The 20,795-nt window shown below is 41.7% G+C and overlaps 1 protein-coding gene across 1 annotated transcript; it reads right to left on the reverse strand.

The window, feature by feature from the left end:
* Nucleotides 1-11,595: 11,595 nt before the first annotated feature.
* Nucleotides 11,596-20,117, reverse strand: dldh (dihydrolipoamide dehydrogenase). The gene is made up of 12 exons (XM_077563681.1): nucleotides 19,763-20,117; nucleotides 19,287-19,595; nucleotides 18,660-18,720; nucleotides 17,883-18,140; nucleotides 16,565-16,625; nucleotides 16,317-16,447; nucleotides 14,972-15,141; nucleotides 14,667-14,883; nucleotides 14,402-14,578; nucleotides 13,476-14,205; nucleotides 13,131-13,392; nucleotides 11,596-13,015 (listed from the first exon to the last, which is right to left on the reverse strand). Exons 1-12 carry the CDS (start codon nucleotides 19,814-19,816, stop codon nucleotides 13,010-13,012), a joined length of 2,436 nt encoding a protein of 811 aa, XP_077419807.1. The 5' UTR covers nucleotides 19,817-20,117; the 3' UTR covers nucleotides 11,596-13,009.
* Nucleotides 20,118-20,795: the final 678 nt, after the last annotated feature.

The following is a 20,795-nucleotide window of genomic DNA, read 5'->3' on the forward strand; positions in this document are numbered from 1 at the left end:
GTCTAAATGGTGTCGAAACGAGAGGCAGAAAAAAATAATCCTGTATCATGAAAATGCTCCCGTACATGCAACTTACGTGATCCACAAAGAATTTCCTCTGCTGCTATTATAGTGTATGTGGACTGATCATGTTACTTACGTGTGAATGCGCACTTTGTTGTTGTGGTTGTTTTTTTTTGTCCCCACCAACGCGGATCGTGCGCGATCTGAACCGAACCGGCCACGGATCAATGATGATCCATTGCACCACATGTCGCGTCACAAAGCGTCTGCCTGGCTTGTAGTACACCACAAATTTCCACTCTATGCTCTTTTAAGTGGGACGGAATTCAAATTAAACAGGAACATTGAAAAATGAGAAGATGATCGTGTCACTGAAATGGTCTTTCCAAAGCAGGTCCGGCCCTGGGCATAGGCGAACTAGGTGGTCACTTAGGGTGCCATCTAGTGGCGAGGGCACCAAATTGCAGGGCATTTACATTTATAATGAAAAGGTCCTAGCCCTCAGGTGCTGCATTAAGAAAGCGGCGAAGGGTGGAGGAGGAAAAACAGGCCCAGGATAGAGGCATGTATGTCAGTCAATCATCATTGTCTACAAAAATAAACATGAAAACAGAGGGTTAGCTTCTTAGCTTGCTTGTAACTTGTTTACTCCACCATTACACCTACAGTGTGTGCTACTCTGGTAACCATGTTAATTCATACAAGATCAGAATTGCGTGCTGGTTTAATGGAAACAAATGCAGTATATAGTAAAGGAATGCTTTTTTATTTTTTTATTTTTTAGTTGTCTGTGAAATTTGGTATTTATTGTTGTGTGGTGTACCTTTTTATCGGCTATAGACGTAAAAAATGTCTTTGAACAATTTTTTTCCCATTTTTGTTAACAAGAGTATGAAAACCTTTTGTTTTTTTGTATTAGAACAGATATAAAATTTGTGATTACTTGTGAGTTAACTAGTGAAGTCATGCAATTAATGACAATAAAAAAAATTGTAATCACCTGACGCCCCTAATTTTTTATAATCTTTTATTTTTTTAAAATAAAAAAACAACAACAAAAAACAATTATTATTTTATTTATTTATTTATTTTAAAGAAAAGATTATTAAAAATTAGGGGCATCAGGTGATTAAAATTTTTAATCGTAATTAATTGCATGACTTAACGATTAATCACAAATTTTAGATCTGTTCTAAATGTACAAAAAAAATCTAGGTTTTCATACTCTAATAAAATGAAGAAGAAAAAAGTTAAACTAATAGAAATTGTTCAAATGAATTTTTGACGTCTATAGCTGTCAATGGCAGTGAACGAGTTAATTTAGCACAACTGTTTTCTTCCAACTTCCCTCATTACTGTTCGTCTCTCGCGCTGGTTGCATCTTCTTCTTTGTTTACTGGCGGATTGCTGCTCATTGGCTCATTGCCGCCATGTTGGTTGCACTCCAGCCATTAGTGCAAAATCACGTAGTCAGTGTAGTCACGTAGCCACTGGGAATATTAAATGCCAATACGTAGCAAATTGGCTAGTAAATCTTTATGACCGCCCGCCAAAATGAATCTTAACTTGTTCATTTAGAGCCCTGCATTGTGGTAAAAAAAACACACACACAAAAACGAAAACATGTGCACCCAAGTTGCATCAATATAGTGATGATGCCTCAGGAGATGAATTGTAATCTTAATGGGATCTTCAAAGTTGTTTTGGGATTGAGGCAAATTATCATTTTTGCCCAATTTCATCAATTGAGACTTCCTCACATTTTAAAGGGTTCAAATCTAGGATGATGTCCTTATCTGCTATTGAAATTTACTTTGCACTGGTTTTTCAACACTACCTGAAAGTTTGAGATCAATAGCTTTTTCCTGCTGTGGACATTTGAAAGAAGTGCGTGCCAAAAACTTTGAACCCGGAATTTCGACCTGCCAACATAGAAATTGCTCGAACCTCCTCAATTTTTTGAGGTACAGCCACACATTATATACCATCTGAAAGGGAATTAAGTGTAGAATTACAATTAATACATGAATATCTCAATTTTTATTTTCAGATACATAAGCCTGATTTTGTGAAAATGCATCACATTATTTCTCTCAGTTTTGTGTTACAATAACATAAATCACACAGACCACCCAGGAAACAAAACACGAGTTTCCATCAATTCTGTTAATTTCTCTCCCAATTAATGGCCTACAAATGAGTCTTTCTTTTCATAGTTTTTGGTAGATTCGCCGAAATTATTCCTAATCAAACTCATATAATCCAATTCCTGGTAGGTTAATTAACATTAAACATTCATCATATCTATATTAAACATCGCCTTGTCTTGTGCTCGACCAATTTTTTTTGTGACATTTAGGTACAAAAAGCTCATCATATAGGAAGAAGTGTAAGTATAGTAAGTAAGTACAGTATAACATAGACAGGGAATTTTCCACACCGATGACAAAAGTGGACCAAGGCAGGTATACAGGTGTTTTTGCACCTGTTGCTCACTAATAAATAAATAAATACAAACCTTAAGGCTATCTCTCTCTCTCTCTCTCTCTCTCTCTCTCTCTCTCTCTCTCCCCTCCCGTGTGTCCTCTGTGGCAACATCTGCTTCCTCCACTACTCGTTCCCATCATGCAGTGGGCGTGCCCTTTGTGTTGCCTTGTGCAGCCTTATTGTTCTAGCCAATCATTGTCCCTTGCCAAGCTGTTCCCACGATGCACCACTAATGGCCAGAAGGCGCTGATGGAAGCTGGTGTCTCTGAAGGAATGACTCTGTCTTTACAGCCACTTTAATCCCCTAGGGAGAGATGACAATAAACAACACTTTAGGGAGAGGGGGGGGGGACAAAAAATAAGAAATTGAATCACCTCCGACATGGACCGACTCGCCATAAGGTCAAGATGCTGATGGTGCAGAATGGAACAAAAACATTTAATAGAGCGATATTCTGCAGATATGAGTTGAGTTTGAGTACAACAAAAAGTAAAGGAGGAGGGGCAGATCCAGAATCAGTAAGTCAACAAGAGAGATGGAGCTCTGGGAAAAGATCAGAGTGGAGTCCCTGGGGAACGGCGACAGATGAAGTCGCTGAATAAGCTGTCTGTCATTGTGCGACTCGGGCCGCTGTGGTCACTTCGTTTGTTCACGGGCAACAATGGAGCACGGCCGAGAGAGAAATCTCTATTTTCCCACAAGATTTAGCACTAAAAATCTGAAGTCATTGACGCTCCGCATTGACCTGATGACAAACTGTGATGCTAATAAAATAGTATAAAGTGGAGAGAAGTGTCCAATCTTTTCTGATGACCCAAACGGCAAACAGGAAATGAAAGCAAAAAAGAAAATTGAAGCTTACTCAAATGAAATTGCCTTGAAAATTAATCAGGAACAACACAGCCATTGTGTGCGTACGTATGTCCTGTGCCAGCTCTCGGGATTCTGAAGGCCTTGGGTAGATTTCACTGACAAGGTAATGCATAGAAGCTAAAATCAGATTTAAAAAATCTAACGTACTACTGCCAGCTGAGAAAATGTCTATGAAATGAGGATAACAGTCTGCAGAAATTAATTTAAAATTTGCAGGCCCTGTCTGCTCCTCGCTGGATGGTGTTAGATATTGTAGCATTTTTAATTCTTCATTTTATTTTATTAACCATTGTTACACACTATGAACATCCCAATTCTTTATATTAACCTTGTCGAAATGTTTTGTGTCCTTAGTAGAGCAGAAGGTGTTGATCTCGGTATGGTCTGACCTTGGGCTGGTGCACATTGATTGGTCCAAAATTCCTTGTTTTATTTTGTACACGCACATTTCGGTCTTGAAAACAAAATTTGCTTTGAAATAACACACACACACACACACTCTTTACTTTCTTCATCAGTCACGGCCACCGTAAATTTGGTTCAACTTGTTTGTGAGATTTTGTTATGGGGAAAAATAGAACCTTCAACTATATAACATATTCAGTCCCGAACACACACCCAAATCTGACCTTGTTTACGCCATCTGCTCTGGAAAAGTACTCAGAGATATGTTTTGTCTACAAATAAAAGAGAGGAGGTCCTTAAACTATAAAAGCCGTTCGACACCCGGAAGAAGCACATTTGACGCTCTGAAATCCCACGTTTTTTAAGTGATGAAATTGGAAGCTGTTATCTGTCCAGAGATCTCTGATTGATTAAAAATCATTTTTGCAAAGGTGTATTTTTCTTACATTAAATCTATCTTCATTTTTGGAACACGCAAAGAGGACAAATTTCCTTTATTCCTTCAATGGACAACTATTTAGCGTTTTTGAATTGTTTGCCGCCCCTTCGATGAACTAACTTTCTTTTGTTTCAGCTGCTGGCGTGCTTTGAAGAACATGTTAGCGGACACTTCTTTCTGGGACTATCTCGCCCTCTAATGCATCCCAAAAAGTATCTCACCTTAATCAGATGGGCTCAAGTTTCCTCTTTTTGATCATATCTATCGTGTACTTAATTATCTAGTACTTATTAACACTGGAGACCTGCTGCTGCTGCGCGAGGGGAGGAAAATCTGGTGGCGATGTGCTCCATCACCTCAACTCATAATACACCACAATCAATGAATGATGAATGGATTTTTAATTTAATTTTATTTTTTGGGGGGGCGGGCTTGTTTATGTTGATGTTTGTACTCTCTAACATGAGAATGTAAAAACAAGGCCAGAAGCGAGTGGTAAAGGAACCGCATGCTCAAGCACTTTATTGATTTCATTTTCACTATACATGCCAGTTTCAAAACAGAAAATAGATACAGGAATATACGTTACCATGCATGATTTCGGAAAACTCAGAGGACATGCAAACTCCACACAGAAAGGCCAGAGCCCAGATTCAAACCCACAACCTCTGAATTGTAAAGCACCAGTCAGCCACTAACAAGTGTTATTGAAGGAGGTGTGTGGGGGGGATATCACACCTTTTTTTTTAAACGACCTTCACGGAAATTCTCCTCTAAAGGGTGGGTGTGAAGTAGGGGTGTTAGAAAAAATCGATTACAGCGCGCAATTCTCGAATCGATTCGATATGCGGCCGAATCGATTTTTAAACATCAATTTTTTTATGGGAATATTCAACAAAACGTCTTACTTAGGGTTAGGATTCACACATTAAGCATGGAAGAATGTTATATTAATGGAACATTAAGCCTTAATATTTTATTTCAGTGCTGATCAAACATGAAATAGACTGCAACCTGTTTGTTAAATGCGGTGGCTCACTTATAAGCCTGAATTTTCAGATAAATAAATACATTTTCAGACAAATCTCAAAGTTTACTCATTAGTATTTTCTAAATTTGAGTATTTTTTTTTTTATAGATTCATATCGGGATTAATCAGTGTCGAATCGTGACCAATGAATCGTGATACAAATCGAATCGCCAGGTACTAGGCAATTCACACCCCTAGTGTGAAGCATATCACCCACGAAAAATGAGGTTACACTGTAGGCCAACTATCGTAGGTCGTTCATTTTATATAGTCATAGAAAATTAATGTAACAGTTTTACTCTCTTTTTTTTTTTACTTTAAAACTAATTGTGTCACATCAGCGGTACTGAATGCAAAACGCTCTAATCACAAACCTTTAAAGAAAAATCTAATAGAACCACCTTTTAAAAAGGCATCTTCATTATTTCTTACAACCATATGCTTTTTGTTTTATTTGACGTCATATAAATAACGTCTATATCGCGTGTTTTTTGTTTTTTTTACAATTTCATGGCATTGTTCAAAAAAAGGCCACATCTGTTGAATTGTTCAAGGTAGAAGTTCTTAGACACGTTACACACACTTTGTGGTTCCATTTTCACTGAAAGTAAGAATCGCAATGTCATGCAAATGCAAAAAATGTCATTTAAGATTTTCTTGGAGGAGAGACACATGAATGGACAGTTTAATCAGATTATAGCAGAGACACACTTTAGCAGCCTGTTCTCTGAATTGGATACGGTCCTGCCTACTACCCTCCACAATAAAAGGCGTGTGTGTGAGTGAATGTGCAAGAGAGGGTCTAATACAGATAACATTTTTGTTTTTTACAATAATGCCGTGCTGTTTTGGAGTATGCCATTCAAACAGTGTAGCTGGCCTTGTTAGCATACGATGCACAAATTGTGTACCACTAATTCTGACAAGTATCACAAATGTAGAATGTGAAGGGGGGGTGGGGGTGTTGTAAAGGAAAATAAACAATTTAAAGTAGCACTAAGGAACTTTTCAACCTTAATAAAATAGTATTCTGATGAAACATCGACTTAAAACTAGTTGAATGTTTTTATTTTTTTTATGGCCTGAGGGTGTCTGTATAATTTTTACTGGCATTGAGCAACTTTGAGGAGTATGGTAGGAACACTGCCACACAAAAAAACTACAAATGTGCTGACTGCTTTATGGCATGCGTCACTTTCACCTTTCCCCATTTGTTACAAAAACAGAAGTCAATAATAATGTTGACGCAACATTACTGCTTTCTTGGCAGAAGCTGCAAAGCAACTGAAAAGCTTTGTCTGAGGAGACAAAAAGGAAAAAAGGAAGGATAAAAGGACAGTCAAGGATCATCGTTGGCCTGGCTTTCGCTCGCTGGCATGAGCTCCAAAACGACGCAATGCCCTTGTCCTCATGGGAAATATGGTCTTCCTTCAGGCATAACATTACCGCTTTTGTCCATAAAACGCTGCCATAATCAACATAAAGTGAAAGTTCCTTAGTGTCGCTTTAATGTTGCGTCTTCCAGTAGATGAATACAGCTGTGTTTTAGTGAAGTTTTACAAGGACTCACAAGTGATTTGTCAAAGAAGACATTGGAATCATAGAAAGTAATACAGTACTTTTACTGTACTTTTTCTGGTACCTGCAGTGGATATAAGAATTCTACTATTCAAATACTACGTTTTTGTGTATAACAAAATAAGATAAATGATTCCCCCCAAAAATCTAGCATTAATGTGATCAATAAACAGAACAGGGAAGTTGAGAGGGAAGATAAAAAATACTCCAAAAAGTGGTATGTAGCAGTGTTTAGAATGAACTAGAGCTGTCAAACGATTAAACTTTGTAATCAGATTAATCACATTTTATAATTTTGAATAATCACGATTAATCGCTTCCTAAAAAAGGCTTTTTTTTTATCAACATTGTCTCCGATTAACCCCAAATAGCTTCCTTTTTATCCCGTTTTTTTTTTTTTTTTTTGCTTTATAGCATTACGCTGATAATTTTGTGCTTACACTGACTGCTATTTCAAAGTGTTCATAATTCCTTTCACCTTGTCTAAGACCCTATGATAATGATAATGCTGCCATGACCATGCTTTAGTGTTCGTCTGGTGAAGAGCAGTTTTGTGTCTGTGCTTTGGAATTATGGCTAAAATTGTCAATCTTAATTCCATTGGTCAATGAATGACACATTTTCTCACATGTGTTTGGGAGATTTTGAGAATATCCAATGAGGCTTGAAAGTAAATATAAAACATTAGGAAAAAAATACTATAACATCTAAAATATATTTGGGGTTAATCAAAGGCACTTTAAATGTTGACAGGCTTTTGCTGATTCCTAACATGAATGTGATTTGATTCATTCTGAATTCAGCAACAGCCCAAGAGGGTGTGCAACCACATTATTGCAGTTGATTTTTAAAATCAATTGAGTTGTATACACATAATGGGTCACATTAAAGTGGTAGAATGTTTTAAATGATTTATTGTGCGGTCTCATTTTTTTATGTTATAAAAATGTGCTATTTGAACAGAGGTTTCCGTACTTTTAATATCCACCACGATGTGTACCGTAATTGGCCTGCCATTTTTTCTCTCTCTGTAAAACACACATACACTATGGCCTTCTGTGTGCATTTTAGCATGAAGAAGTGAGGCGATGTCCCTCGGAAGTTCAAAGAGGACTCCTCTCTCCGAGCATATGGCATCCAGTGACCAGGGCTTTGTGTGACTATTGACACCAGAGGGAGGATGCGAGTGTGTGCGGCTGTTCGGGGCCGCAGGACAGCCTAGCGGCAACAAAGGGCAGGCCCTAAGCCTGTCTCCTGCGATTTTCCAACTCAGCGAAAAAGCTATTGTGGCAGTGAAAAAAAAGTTAAGTTAAAAAGCTTACCATGGTATGTGCTAACAACCGCCCGCCGCTTGTGTAATACAAGCAAATACTTTTTGAGCGGTCACAGTCGCAGTCTTTGAGAGGCAAAACATCCCACTATTGCCCATAAGCGCTGGCCCAGTGACCGCTTCCGCCTGCTGCCGCGCATGGTCATTTGAGCGTGTCGCATGAGTCACATCGTTTTGAATGCTGTGATAGTCTAGCATGTTTGTCATTTTAAGCCAATTTCACACAAACACAAGTTGTTTTCGCTGCATTTTGGCCTTATTGGCTACATGGAAACGAAGTTTTATGCTGGCTTTCGGGAAAAACTGTCACCACGAAATGAGGATTGCAGGTAGAGTACTGGAGGAACGATTTTGTCATTAACTCATTCACTGCCATTGACGACTAAAGACGTCAAAAATTCATTTTAACTATTTCTATTAGTTTAATATATTTTTTTCCACTTTTGATAACAAGGGTGTGAAAACATAGATTTTTTTTATTGAACATTTAGAACAGATATAAAATTTGTGATTAATTGTGAGATAACTAGTGAAGTCATGCAATTAATTATAATTTAAAAAATGTAATTGCCTTGCGGCCCTAATTTTTAACAATCTTTTCTTTTTTTTTTATCGCGTCAAATGATTACATTTTTTTATTGTAATTAATCCCATGACTTCAATAATTAACTCACGATTAATCACAAATTTTATATCTGTTCTAAATGTTCAATAATTTTTTTTAGGTTTTCATACTCTTATTAACAAAAGTTGAAAACGAATAGAAATAGTTCAAATGAATTTTTGACGTCTATAGCCGTCAATGGCAGTGAATGAGTTCATGTTTGTGTGAAAATGTTTTTTAAGCTACTTTTTTCTTCGGGAATCAGATTTTTTTTGTATTTTTGTATCAGAATGGGACAGAAACAGATTGTAAAACGTGCCACATGATGGAGCCTATTCCCGTGCCCAGAGGCAGCCTAGCAAAAAGTGCTGTCTAATTGTGTGCATGGGTGGAGTTTTCTTTCTTTTGGTATTTTGATCAATTAGAAAGCAAGTTAGAAAGCCGCGTTTGCACCGTTGTGGGAGTCCCCTCAATCCCTTTAAAATCATTGCAGGAGAGGTGTGCACAGTCAGTGCAGAAGATCGAAGCACACAAAGTATGTTTATAAGGAACTTGGAGACCGCCTTCCACCCAGATTGTTCGTGTCTTCAAGATAATGATAATAACGATGTGTTCAATGAATTCATTTCTACAATCATTTACAGAGTTCGATGCACACTGTTGTCATTTTAATGAATGAAATAAGATGACATCACACCACATACGTCTGCAAATCTCAGAATCTGTCTGCCTGAACCTCAATCAAATCCATCAAAATCGCATTACTTCACCTGCGGCACAACTTAGACCTGCGTTGAGGTGGTCTAAGGTCTAAACTGTTTTCAGTCACCAAATTGTCAGGTGCGCTGAGTCCCCTGGAACGACATGAAAGGCACAGCACGGCAGAGATGTGAAGTACAAATACTTTGTTACTTTACTTGAATAGTTTTTAATCAGTACTTTGTACTTTCCTGAGTATTTATTTTTTAGACTACTTTTTACCTTTATCCGTTCCATTTTAACATAAGTATCTGTACTTTTTACTTGATACATTTTCAAAACAAGGTTGTTACTTTTTTTTTTTTATGCTCGAAAACAATTAAAATACTTCACCTGGAAGAAAGAGCTGCTTCCTGGCTCCACCAATCATATGAAGCGTTACACAGGGTCTCCTACATCCCAGCTTGTGATTGGCTCTACAACACGCTATCACATGACATGCAATTGGCTAGATTCGAACAACGAGGACAATGCGCGCCGCCACTACAGAGGATCATTTTAACTTGATAAGAAGAACGCTGCAGACTGCCAGTCGATAACATGAAAGAAGGTTCGATCATGTCAGCGAGGAGTGAACCAGCAACATAAGCGAGTGATACGCAACAATGTGGACTTGCCTTGTCTTGTCAAGAGAGTCAAATATCCGATGGTATACCCATTTTTGCTGCATTAGCAAATATCTTTCAAATTGACATAGATGGAAACATCCGGTAAAAATACTTTTTACTTCTACTCTTCAAGTACATTTAAGAGCCTGTTCTTTTTTTTTTTTTTACTTTTACTTGAGTAATTGAGTGAGTACTTTTTTTTACTTTTACTTTTTTTACTTTTACCAAAGTTGTTTTTTTACACAAGTAATTGTACTTTTACTCAATTAGAGAAAGTCAGTACTTTTCCCATCCCTGCAGTACAATCTGCCAAATACCCAAATTTGACATGCCCTGGCATGAAAATCAAAATGTGCCAGTTTTTTACAACAAGCGCACATGTGCTGTCGACTTTTTGATGACAAAGTAATGGCTTGTTTTTCACTCACTGAAGGCGAAGGGGAAAGAAGCAATACTTACTCTCGAACAAGAAACCATTGATTACAAAGTATTTTCACCCATGTGAAAAATATGACGACACTGTATTTACAAAATACTTTTAAGCCAATGAACCCTACATAAAATGGCTGTAATTTCAAAATGGCCCCTGCCATGGATTTGTGAAACCTCTTACATTAAAGCCAGCCATCATGGGAGATTTAAAGAGGCAATATATAAACTCTCCAAATACCACTGGCCCAAACTGAATGTTTGCATTTTGTTCATCCAATTTCTTTGCCTCATCTTCATAAGTATTTATAAGACTTCAAGTCAAATTCTTTGATGACTAATTCTACACACCCAGTGGTCACCAAATGACATGTATATACACAAAGACGCATTAAGGCACGCACACACATACGCACATCACAGTCAGACAGGGGCCACCAGGACTAAATCCAGACTGTGGTTTCGCTCTCTAGCTATAAATATCCCTCCGCTTTAAACAAGATCTCACACACACACACACACACACACACACGTACACAATTGCCCAGACTGTGATACTCAAGACATTCTTCAGACAAAACTTTCTTTGTCAAATCTGTCAAAACACATAACTAATAGCATCATAAAGCGATCTGTGTGTCATATGCATACACATTCACACACAGACACGCACAAAGGGATGACTCTGGTCTTGCAAATTGGTCTATGATTATGGGGTGTATCTTTGTCTCATTTAGTGGTTCCACAAGGAGACAGTCTTCTGCCCTGTTACACACACAAACACGCACACACACACACACACACAAACACATACCACGACACTATCACTTGGCAACCCTCTACTATTTGTTGGATTGTCTTGACTCGAGACTAAAATATCTCGTGGGAAATAAATCGTTTCCATTTCTCCTACTGTATGTTTTTCTCCACGTATATCGACAAGACTGACTTCACGCGACGTCCTGCAATTACCAAACTAGGAATACAAATATTTCAAAACACATGTACTAATATTTCCTCTTTTATTTTGGAAAAATATTGCGCTGTTTTCCAGTAATAAAAATGACAGGCTCTGTACATACAACTTTTTTTTAAATACAACACAGTCACAGTGGTCTCAAGTGCCTAACACATACAAACATACATACATACATACATACATACATACATACATACATACATACATTATCTGTCAAATAAAAAAAACAATCAAACATAAATTATAACATAAAACATCACACCAAATTGGAACACAAATAACAATAATTAAATTAAAACAACATCTTTGTTTCAATAATAAAAAATAAGATTAAAAAGATGAATCGCACGACGCTAGCCAACTGTGAGCAGGCAAGGGCAATGGTGGCTAAATGACGACTGGCTAACAGTTAAGACACAGGTGACCTTGTCTGTGCTTACACATTCTCATTAATTAATGCACGTGACACATATACACCCCCCGTAGTGCAAGGAGGTCTTGGCAGTTGGGACGACTCCTTCATAGTTTGACATAAGAAACACAACAGCGTCAGAAGTTGGGACAAACAATTCTATAGTGGTAATAAAACATCCCATGAACTGTTTTTGATTTATTTCAGTGACTTTTTCCTTGCAATATTAACTCATATTTCGCACAAAACATTGCCCTGTGTATCCAAACGTTCAGGGTCAGGGGGCCAGTATGGCCCAACAGGATCCACGTTGGATCGATTTGCAGTCCCTACTGGAGTCTTCAGTTCTGTATGTTCTGCTGAGAACCAGCTCAGCCGACGCAGTCTGCCAGTGCTGCAGACGTAAAGATGTGCAGTCGGACCACTTTTGTTCTTAAAAACGTGCTGTTATCTTTTAGGGAATTGGCTACAGTTGAGAATACTGCGCCGTGGAAAGACTCGCACCCTTGCCATGTCCACACTCTGTCCTCTGCAGCACTGCACAGAACATGCACTGTCATCTGTAATAACCATAGCACATAGCACAGTACTACAAAATAAGTTCTCAGTACTCCAAAGGTACTACTCTGTTCATTAATCAGTACTCCATGGTACTACTATTTCATCATCCAGGTCAGCGCTGCCTTGTTTGTACAGCAAATGTATGGAATCCACCTCGATGCCAATATCATATGGTGCTGTTCCATCATTTTTTAGCAAAAGTCACTGGATAGCATGAGTTGCTTCAAATTTGAACAAGGCCTGCACTACTTCAGGTGCTCGGAAGGTACTTCATAGCGCTGAGCATCAAGTATGAACCCGATGTCCTCATTTGAGGTCAGCATTGTCCAAAATTCACTGACTGCACTGGTTCAGCGGCACCTTGGCTCCAAGATCCTTCGGTAAATTCCAGGGAACAGCAGCAAACCGCGGGAGTAAAACCTCCCGGAGACGAGCTGAGCTGTACTGCTCAGGGTTAGCGAGGACCACCATCGTCCACAGGAAGCTGGTTGGAACTGGGTCCAGATGGGTATCATACCTGAAAGACGAATAAGAAGAAGAATTTCTTTACAAAATATTTTTGGGTATATTTTTGCAACGCCTCACAAACATAAATTCGTAAAGTCTACTCGGTTTGCAAGAAATGGTCTCACCTCTGTCGCGATTAAACACTCGTCCTTCTGGTCCGATATGACGTAGACTGACTGGTATTTGGTGTCCGTGGCGCTCTGGTACTTGCTCTCACCGTTGGCACTGCAGTGATATTCAACGTCACAGCTTGACTGGTATTTGACGTCGCTGCATGATTGGTATTTAAGGTCACTGGTGGCGTGTTGGTTCAGATCGATGGATGATTGATACATGGTTTCGCTGCAGCTCGGCGACTCTTCCACTTGTTTCTCTTCTGATGCTTCACTGCAGGACGCAGAAGAACTTACATTAGGAATGGAAGTCAATATTTTCAGCTTCATTATATAGTATGTTTGAACACAATGTACCTGTTTTGTCTTTTCCTGCATATTTCCTCGGTATCAGACTCTTCCGGCAGCTCACATTTCACCTCTGGCTCATCGTGTTCCTCCTGTTTGCGCAGCGACGCCTCCTCAGGTCGGATCTCATGGACGAGGTTGTACTCCACGCCGGAGTAGCGAGTCTTAAAGCCTTGCTTTTCCGATCCACCAAGTCCATTAAGCCCACTCAGACCACCAAGTGAACCGGCCAGCTCGGAATGGTAATCGACCTTTTTGTTGGTGTTTTTAACGGATGTTGTCATCACAGTGACCAGCTCCTTGTCACCGCGGAGGCAATTGTTGGTGGTGGTCAGATTGTTCATTGTTTCGTGGCTGTCGCTACGGACGCTGTCGCTGCGATGACTGTGCCGCAATTGGAGTTTGACCCGAGCGTAGACCACCAACAGGGAGCAACCGATGAGAATCACCAGAACCAGGAATACGCCGGCGCACACGGCTGTCCAGGGGAAGCCGCTGTCGTCGTCGTCATCATCGTCAAAGCTTTCGCTTTCCAGTGAGGAATAACGTCGGTCCGGTCCGTCTACCACTGGCTGACCTTGGGGAACTTCAGGTAAGAGGAACTGGCAGTTGTGCCCACCGTAGCCTGGCACGCAGGCGCACACGTAGCGCCCGCCGCGCTCATGGCAAGTGGCTCCATTGTGGCAGGGATTGTGAGCACAGCGGGAGATGGGGGAACTGCAGTTTTTGCCGGTGTACCCTGCACAAGAACTCAGTTTTAGGAGTCTGCTCGTGTATATTGTACTGTGGGGTCAAATCCAGGTGGAGAATTCAAAAACCCTGCCACAGTTTGGCTTTAGCTTCATGAGCTAGCCAGGAGCCAAACTGTGGCAGGGTTTTTACTTTCTGAACCGGGATTCGACACCTCTGATTTCGTTTTCAAAATGAAGTCATACCTGGAGGGCAGGTGCATGTGTAGCCATTGACTCCCTCTTGGCATGTCCCACCATTCTGACAAGGAAAAGACAGACAGTGTCCAGGGAGGCTGCTGCTACTGTCTTCGCAGTTGGTACCGTAAAACCCTTCAGTACACTGACAGAGGTACGAATTGACTAAATCCACACATTCTGCTCCTGCAGAGGGAAATTTAATAAGAAGTCAGTGTCAAAACCAGCTGATATTTCACTTGTCAGTGTAGCAAGCAAGCAGAGGACGACATACCATTCAAGCAGGGGTTGGATGAACAGTGGTCAATTTTTTTTTCACAGTTGAATCCAGCGTATCCCATCGGGCACTGACAGAAGTAACCCCCCTCTGGGTTGTCGACACAGCGTCCATCATTGAAGCAAGGCCCGTCCGCGCAGCTCGTGGCACTCAACTCACAGTTGTTGCCATAGAAACCAGGTGGGCAGGTGCACTTATAGCTACCGTCTAAGTCCTTTATTTAAAAAGAATATAAACGATTACGTACTTGCATACTTTCAGTTAACATTTTTATTGACAACTCTGTTAAGATTGATACTTACGGAGCAGCTGCCACCATTGCGACAGGGGTTTCCCGAACATTCATTGACTTCAATCTCACAGCTGGCACCTGTATAGCCTGGCGGGCAGGAGCAAGTGTAGCTGCCCTGGCCCGTGTTGGTACACGTGGCACCATTGAGACATGGCTTGTGGTGCGTACAGTAGTTCAGATCTGGAAACAATAAAAATGAGGGATGTCAAAATTAAAGCGTTAACGCTGGAGATTGATTTAAATGTCATTAAAGCGTTAAAAGAAAATTAACTCAGTTAACTGAGTGTGCGGCCAAACTTGGTGGAGTATCTGGTGGGAAGATGAATAAACACTAGTGGGGCTTCATAACACCCTTTTTTTTTCAAGAAATGCAAAAATAAAACTAGAAATTCAAAAAAGGGGCTCAAAATTCGTGAAAACGATTTTTACGCTCGGAGAGGGGTGGATTTTGAAGCGTATTGAAAAAAGGAAAATGCTAATTTTGGCTATGGAAACAGATTTTTTAAATAAACGCTGACCGGATATTACATCACACGTACGTTTGTAGTCACAAAGCAATGGCGGACGATAAAGTAAGGTATGTTTGGGGGGGGGACAACGAAACAAAAATCTTTTTGGAATTAATTAAAGAAGCGAATATTAATGCTATTTTCAATGGAAAATATCAAAGAAACGATACAGTTGGTCAAGAATTAGAAAAGAAAACTCAGTCGCTTCCTGTTTTTCTTCATCTTTTAAATTACTAGTGGATTCCACCTCTATGGTGTATACCGCCATCTTACAGCGACGCAGTCCCCTCCCAATATTCACAAAAGAAAACAGATTGAAATGGGCATAAGCCACATGTCCGTTTTGCGCATTTTCAGTAAATTCACTTTAAAAAATCTAAACAATTGGATGGAAAACTGAGTTAAAGACTGATTTACTTTCTGATTTATTTGCTTGATGCTTGCTGGAAAACTCTAAAGTAATTTGCGCATTTTGCAGCGCGAAAGGTTCTGAGAATTGTTTGTTTGAGTCCATTTTGATCGTTTTGTTAAACAGTATTCTATTCAAGGCTCAAAGAATGCTATTAGAACAGTCTTGATCCTAAATATACTTTCTATTTGATTATTTGACATTAATTCCAAGATTTTACGAAAGTACACCTGATAACAAGCTTTGAAGAAAAAAGTGGAGGCAAAAGTAGAAAAATGATTCATCGCGATTAATTCGTTTTAAAAAATGAATCGTTTGACAGCACTAATAAAAATATATCAAATAAATATTTCACCGCACAGTTTTATTGAAAGTTTAATCTTTTAGCGTGCAAGGAACTATAATTGTAACTAAAGGCAAAAATCCAAGAGACTCACCCTGGTTGCAGAAGAGGCCGCCCCATCCCTCCTGGCAGTTGCACTGCCAGGGTTGTTGGCACGTACCATGGAGGCAGCCCGGGTAACGGATACAGTCATCACAGTAACGACCACTGAATCCCACTCGGCACCTGGAACCCACCATGAATCAAATGCTGTTAGTAACAAAGCCAGGACAAGCCCACCCGAGTGTGAGTGTCTGTTAAAAATGGGGAGGGGACAACACAACAAGTCATTTCTCAACTTACTTGCATTCTCCAGGTTTCTCACAAAAACCGTGATCTTCATCACAGCCAGGAAGACAAATTGCTGCAGAGGAAAAACAACAAAAAAAGGTGAGTAAAGCAAAATGCACCCGTCACCTTCAGCTGCTTAATCTGTTTGATTGTTCTGTTGGCTGTTTAGTGACTTTCCTGCCATTTCCTTTACCTGTCCACCTGTTTCTCAGTCTTTCACTCTGATAGGAGACCAATAAAAAGGCAGCTGCCAGTGCAAAACAGTCAAACAGAGGAAGGAATTAGGGTCAGGAGGCCATTCCTGATAAAGACCACTGAGTGCAGAGTATTTAGACTGTGCTGCACAATTTGCTGGACTATTTACCTTCGCGACTTAGCTGCTATGGTGGCTTTGGAGACCAAAGCCCCCCTTTCCTTTGGTGTCCAAAGCCACCATAGCAGCCAACAGGCCCTCTCTATTAACATGGTTGCTCTCCAACACAAAAGCATCCCACACAAAGACGCCTTTCTCCCTCTTGACTGTGGGCCTTAAGTCTCTTTTTTCTCACCCTTGCCCACCGCCCCCTTTCAACCCACCACCACCTACTCAACTGTACACCTATAGCGCCCTCGTCAATCTATTTCTTCTCCCTCTCCCATCATTCTGTCCTATTTCTGCTTCTTTCCCTCTCGCCTTCAGCATCCCTCCATTCCTCCTCCCACCTCTCCTCTCACCCAGCCCCCCACCCCCACCCCCACCCCCTTTCCAACCACCTCTCTCCCAGGGCCAGCTGGTCTGTGCGGAGCTAACCACCAGACAGCTGCTCTATTGTCTCCTCGCACCGAGCAGCTGCCCCCTGAACAACAATACACAGCCCCGCTTGGCCAATCACCGGCTCGGGCCACAACAATGCAGGACCCCCACTTGGCCAATCGGGGAGGAGGTTTGGGGGTGAGGAGGCCCCAGTGGTCTAATGGAAGGCACGCGGCGTGTGAATTACTGAGGAGCCACTGCGGCTCATTAGAATGGAGGCCTCTGGTGCTTGGGGATAACTAACTGACGCCTGTTGCACACGGGCCCTGCATTAGGACATAGGGAGGGAGGGGGCGTTTGGGGGGGGGGGGGTCCTTGAACAGTAGCGACGGCCAAGTGACTGTTGGAGTAGCTAACTTTATAAATGGAACGCCTGGATGACGTTTGAAGATATTATCATAGGTCAAGTTTTGAGGCGTGATTGATGTGTTTTAGAATGAATTTAAATATTAGGTTAATTAGCAACTCTAACATGAGCATCCCTGCGCCAGTTATCTCCCATGTAGGATGGATGTAAACAAACCGATAGGCACTTACGTTCGGTGCAGTACTGCCCCTTCCAGCCAGAGTTGCAAATGATCTCGCCACGCTCTCCACAGGTGAAGTGTCCGAAGGCGTCGTCTCGGGGCCGACAGAACACGGAGCAGCCCTCGCCGTAATAATGCTCGTCACACAGGAAGCGGTACGAGTAACGTAGCTCCGTGCTGCCGGCTGTCTGCATGTCTTTGTACCATTCCTCTCCCACTGTCAGGTGACGCTGAGTGGTGATGCGGCTGATGAGGTGCTCTGGGTTGTCTGTAAAAGTCGACCACACGGGAAAAATCGTTGGTCGGTTTTTAATGCATTGTGTTCTCCAGAGTATGACAAAATCGGCGCCACTGAAAAGACAACAGTTGTTTTTAAATGGCTGCACATGTGTTTTACACACCAGCACATTTTCCTTTATCACCACTCTCTGAGCTGTGGTTAGTTAGTCATCATCAGTGAGGTGATAAGATAAGCGTAGCAGGTGACACCTGCCCAAAGTGTGTCCTTTATCTCACATCTTGTTAAAGCCGCCTTCACGTTTGCCTTACTAATGCAACACATGTAGTGCGTGTGATAGTCGTTATTACAATTCACACCCTTTGTACGCAAAATTAAGTTATTAATTGAAATGTTACTATCACAAATGACACGTTCCATGTTGTTGTTTTCAGCGTCAATGACTGTGTTAAGTGGAAAAAAAACTGCCATTGAAGAGGAAAACAATGTCACAATTAGCCTGCTGTCGTGTCTTCAGGTTACACTGCTGCTTCTCTGGCTGTCACCCACCTGTTGCCAGGTCGTCCAGGGAGTCTGTGTGCAGTGCCTCAATGATCAGTGAAAACGTCCCCTGGGGGAGGAAAAAAAAGAGACAAGGAGAGTCAACAGCTGCTCAGCCTGCAGAGCCACATGAAGATGGGGGGGGGGGGGGGGTGCAAAGGGACGCCTCTCAATAAACTTCATAGCCTCATTGAACGGTCTTGATTAGGGGCCTAATAAGGCTCATGGCTGGCTACCTGCTTCCCTTTCACGGCCCTGCTACTCTCGCACTAGGACTCCGTCGTGAAGCAAACGAAACGGAATTTCACGCTGCGCTGCAAATGATGTGCCAAGTCGGAGGATGTTAAATTTCCCACCACGCCTGGTCGGAGAGAGGCGTTTGGTGAAAACACCAACCACCCCCTCCACCCGGAGAACACCCCCCCCCAAAACTACCCCACAAACACATACACTCTACTACAATAGACCTTCTCACACACTACTGACAAAGACCCTCACAATTTTGGGAGCATCTGCTGCGTTTTACACCCTTTAGAGCAAACGCGTTCCGATGGAATTAGACTATAAATCGTTTTATTTAAATTCTGAACAGTAACACAAATAAAGATAAATATCACTATTGCTTGAGTCACTCACCGGCCAAGTGAAGCCAAAATTGAAGCGGATCGGGTTGGTGAAGGTATCCGCGTTAGTCTCGGGCACCTGGAAGGAGTTGGAGCCGAGAACTGGGGTCACCGCTCCGCCGTATGTGCAGGGGGGCTCAGGAGACACGTTGGCCTGGTAGTGCTTCAGACAGATCCGGAAGAAAGTCTTGCACTCGCACTGCTGGTGGCTCGGCTGCTGGGCCGAGCCACCGCCGCCGGGGCAACAGTTGGCGTTCCCCGCCACCCCTTTCTTGTTTAGAAACTCCTGCAGCTTCAGCTCAAACACCCCCGAGCACAAAACCTAAAGTCGCAGCACACATAGTTGATATTAGAAACAAGCAGGCAAACAGTCATAAGTAGGCTACGCTGTCATTTAGGCGCGTTAACATTTCAAATCGACAGAAAATCGCCGCGTGCGTAAAAAGCGCAGCCAATGCGCGCGATGCCGTTAAATGATTGCTACAATACCTGGCAGGTGAAAAGGGAGAGAGTGACAACCAAGGGCAGACACAGGCGTCCCATTGTGTTGACAGCCCGTTCAAAACAATCGCTCAAAACTCCACAGGTTGTTGCAGCTCAACTCAAAAAAACATGGAGAAAGTTTGATGGGTTCTTCCTTATAAGACAGAAATCACTTTCCTTATGATTGTCTTCTATTTTCCCATACGAGCCTCTGTTGTATAATTTTGTTTTGTTTTTTGGGGGGGCCAATAAATAGCCTAATCCGCAACCGAACGGTCCTTGATGGAAATCCCTGTTTGAAATAATTCCAAATGATCTTGCGCAAAAAGTCGTGCGTCCTTGTTGTTTTCCCACACTTGATTGATAAAATGCTGTCCCGAGCGAGGAAAACAAGTCTCTCTTGGTCTCTCACGGGTAAACAGTGCGTGTGTCTGATGGCTCTACGCTCCTGTACAGGCTTTTATATCAGACCAGTACACGCAGGGTAATAAGATGCAAATAAGCCCCTCTGCTCCTCTTCTTCCCCTCCCTCAACCACCACAAGTCCGCCCCGGGGCCATCACAAAAAAAGGGGGGCTAAGGGGGGGTGCCCACAACTTTTTTCTAGGCCCACCCCCTCCTCGCTTTTCTCTCTTTCTCTCAAAGGGACACACCAAATGGCTATAGAGAGCTGTTAAATGTACAACAACCTCTCGCTTCCCCTCCTGACACCCCCACCCTTTTCCATCTACATTCCAACAAAAAAAAAAATTAAAACCTGGAGCACGGGATGGGCCGATCGCCGACCCCGAATTTGGGTTATACTTATACGTGAAGCGAGCCCGGTACACCCTTGGGAGCCAAGCTTACTGTCCAAGTGTTCAACCCGGACCATCTGCCGGGCCACATTCCTATAGTGTAAACCCTGGCGCGGCTTTCACATGTTCACACTCCACAAGGCCTCTTTTAATGGGCTTATCTTTCGTTTGTGGCCGCTAGATGCGCAACTTTACACCTCGTCAAGCGCATTCACCCCACTGATGATGATGATGTCACCCTT

Source organism: Vanacampus margaritifer, chromosome 4 (genome assembly GCF_051991255.1).
Source record: "Vanacampus margaritifer isolate UIUO_Vmar chromosome 4, RoL_Vmar_1.0, whole genome shotgun sequence".
Taxonomy (NCBI): domain Eukaryota; kingdom Metazoa; phylum Chordata; class Actinopteri; order Syngnathiformes; family Syngnathidae; genus Vanacampus; species Vanacampus margaritifer.

What these genes read in the sequence shown, in the direction of transcription:
- dldh (XM_077563681.1), bottom strand. Translation starts at nt 19,816, where the DNA reads ATGGGACGCCTGTGTCTGCCCTTGGTTGTCACTCTCTCCCTTTTCACC. An exon ending in ATCCAACCCCTGCTTGAATG is followed by an intron (nt 14,579 to 14,666) that starts GTATGTCGTCCT and finishes TTCCCTCTGCAG; the next exon opens with GAGCAGAATGTGTGGATTTA. An exon ending in TGCAGGAAAAGACAAAACAG is followed by an intron (nt 13,393 to 13,475) that starts GTACATTGTGTT and finishes TGCGTCCTGCAG; the next exon opens with TGAAGCATCAGAAGAGAAAC.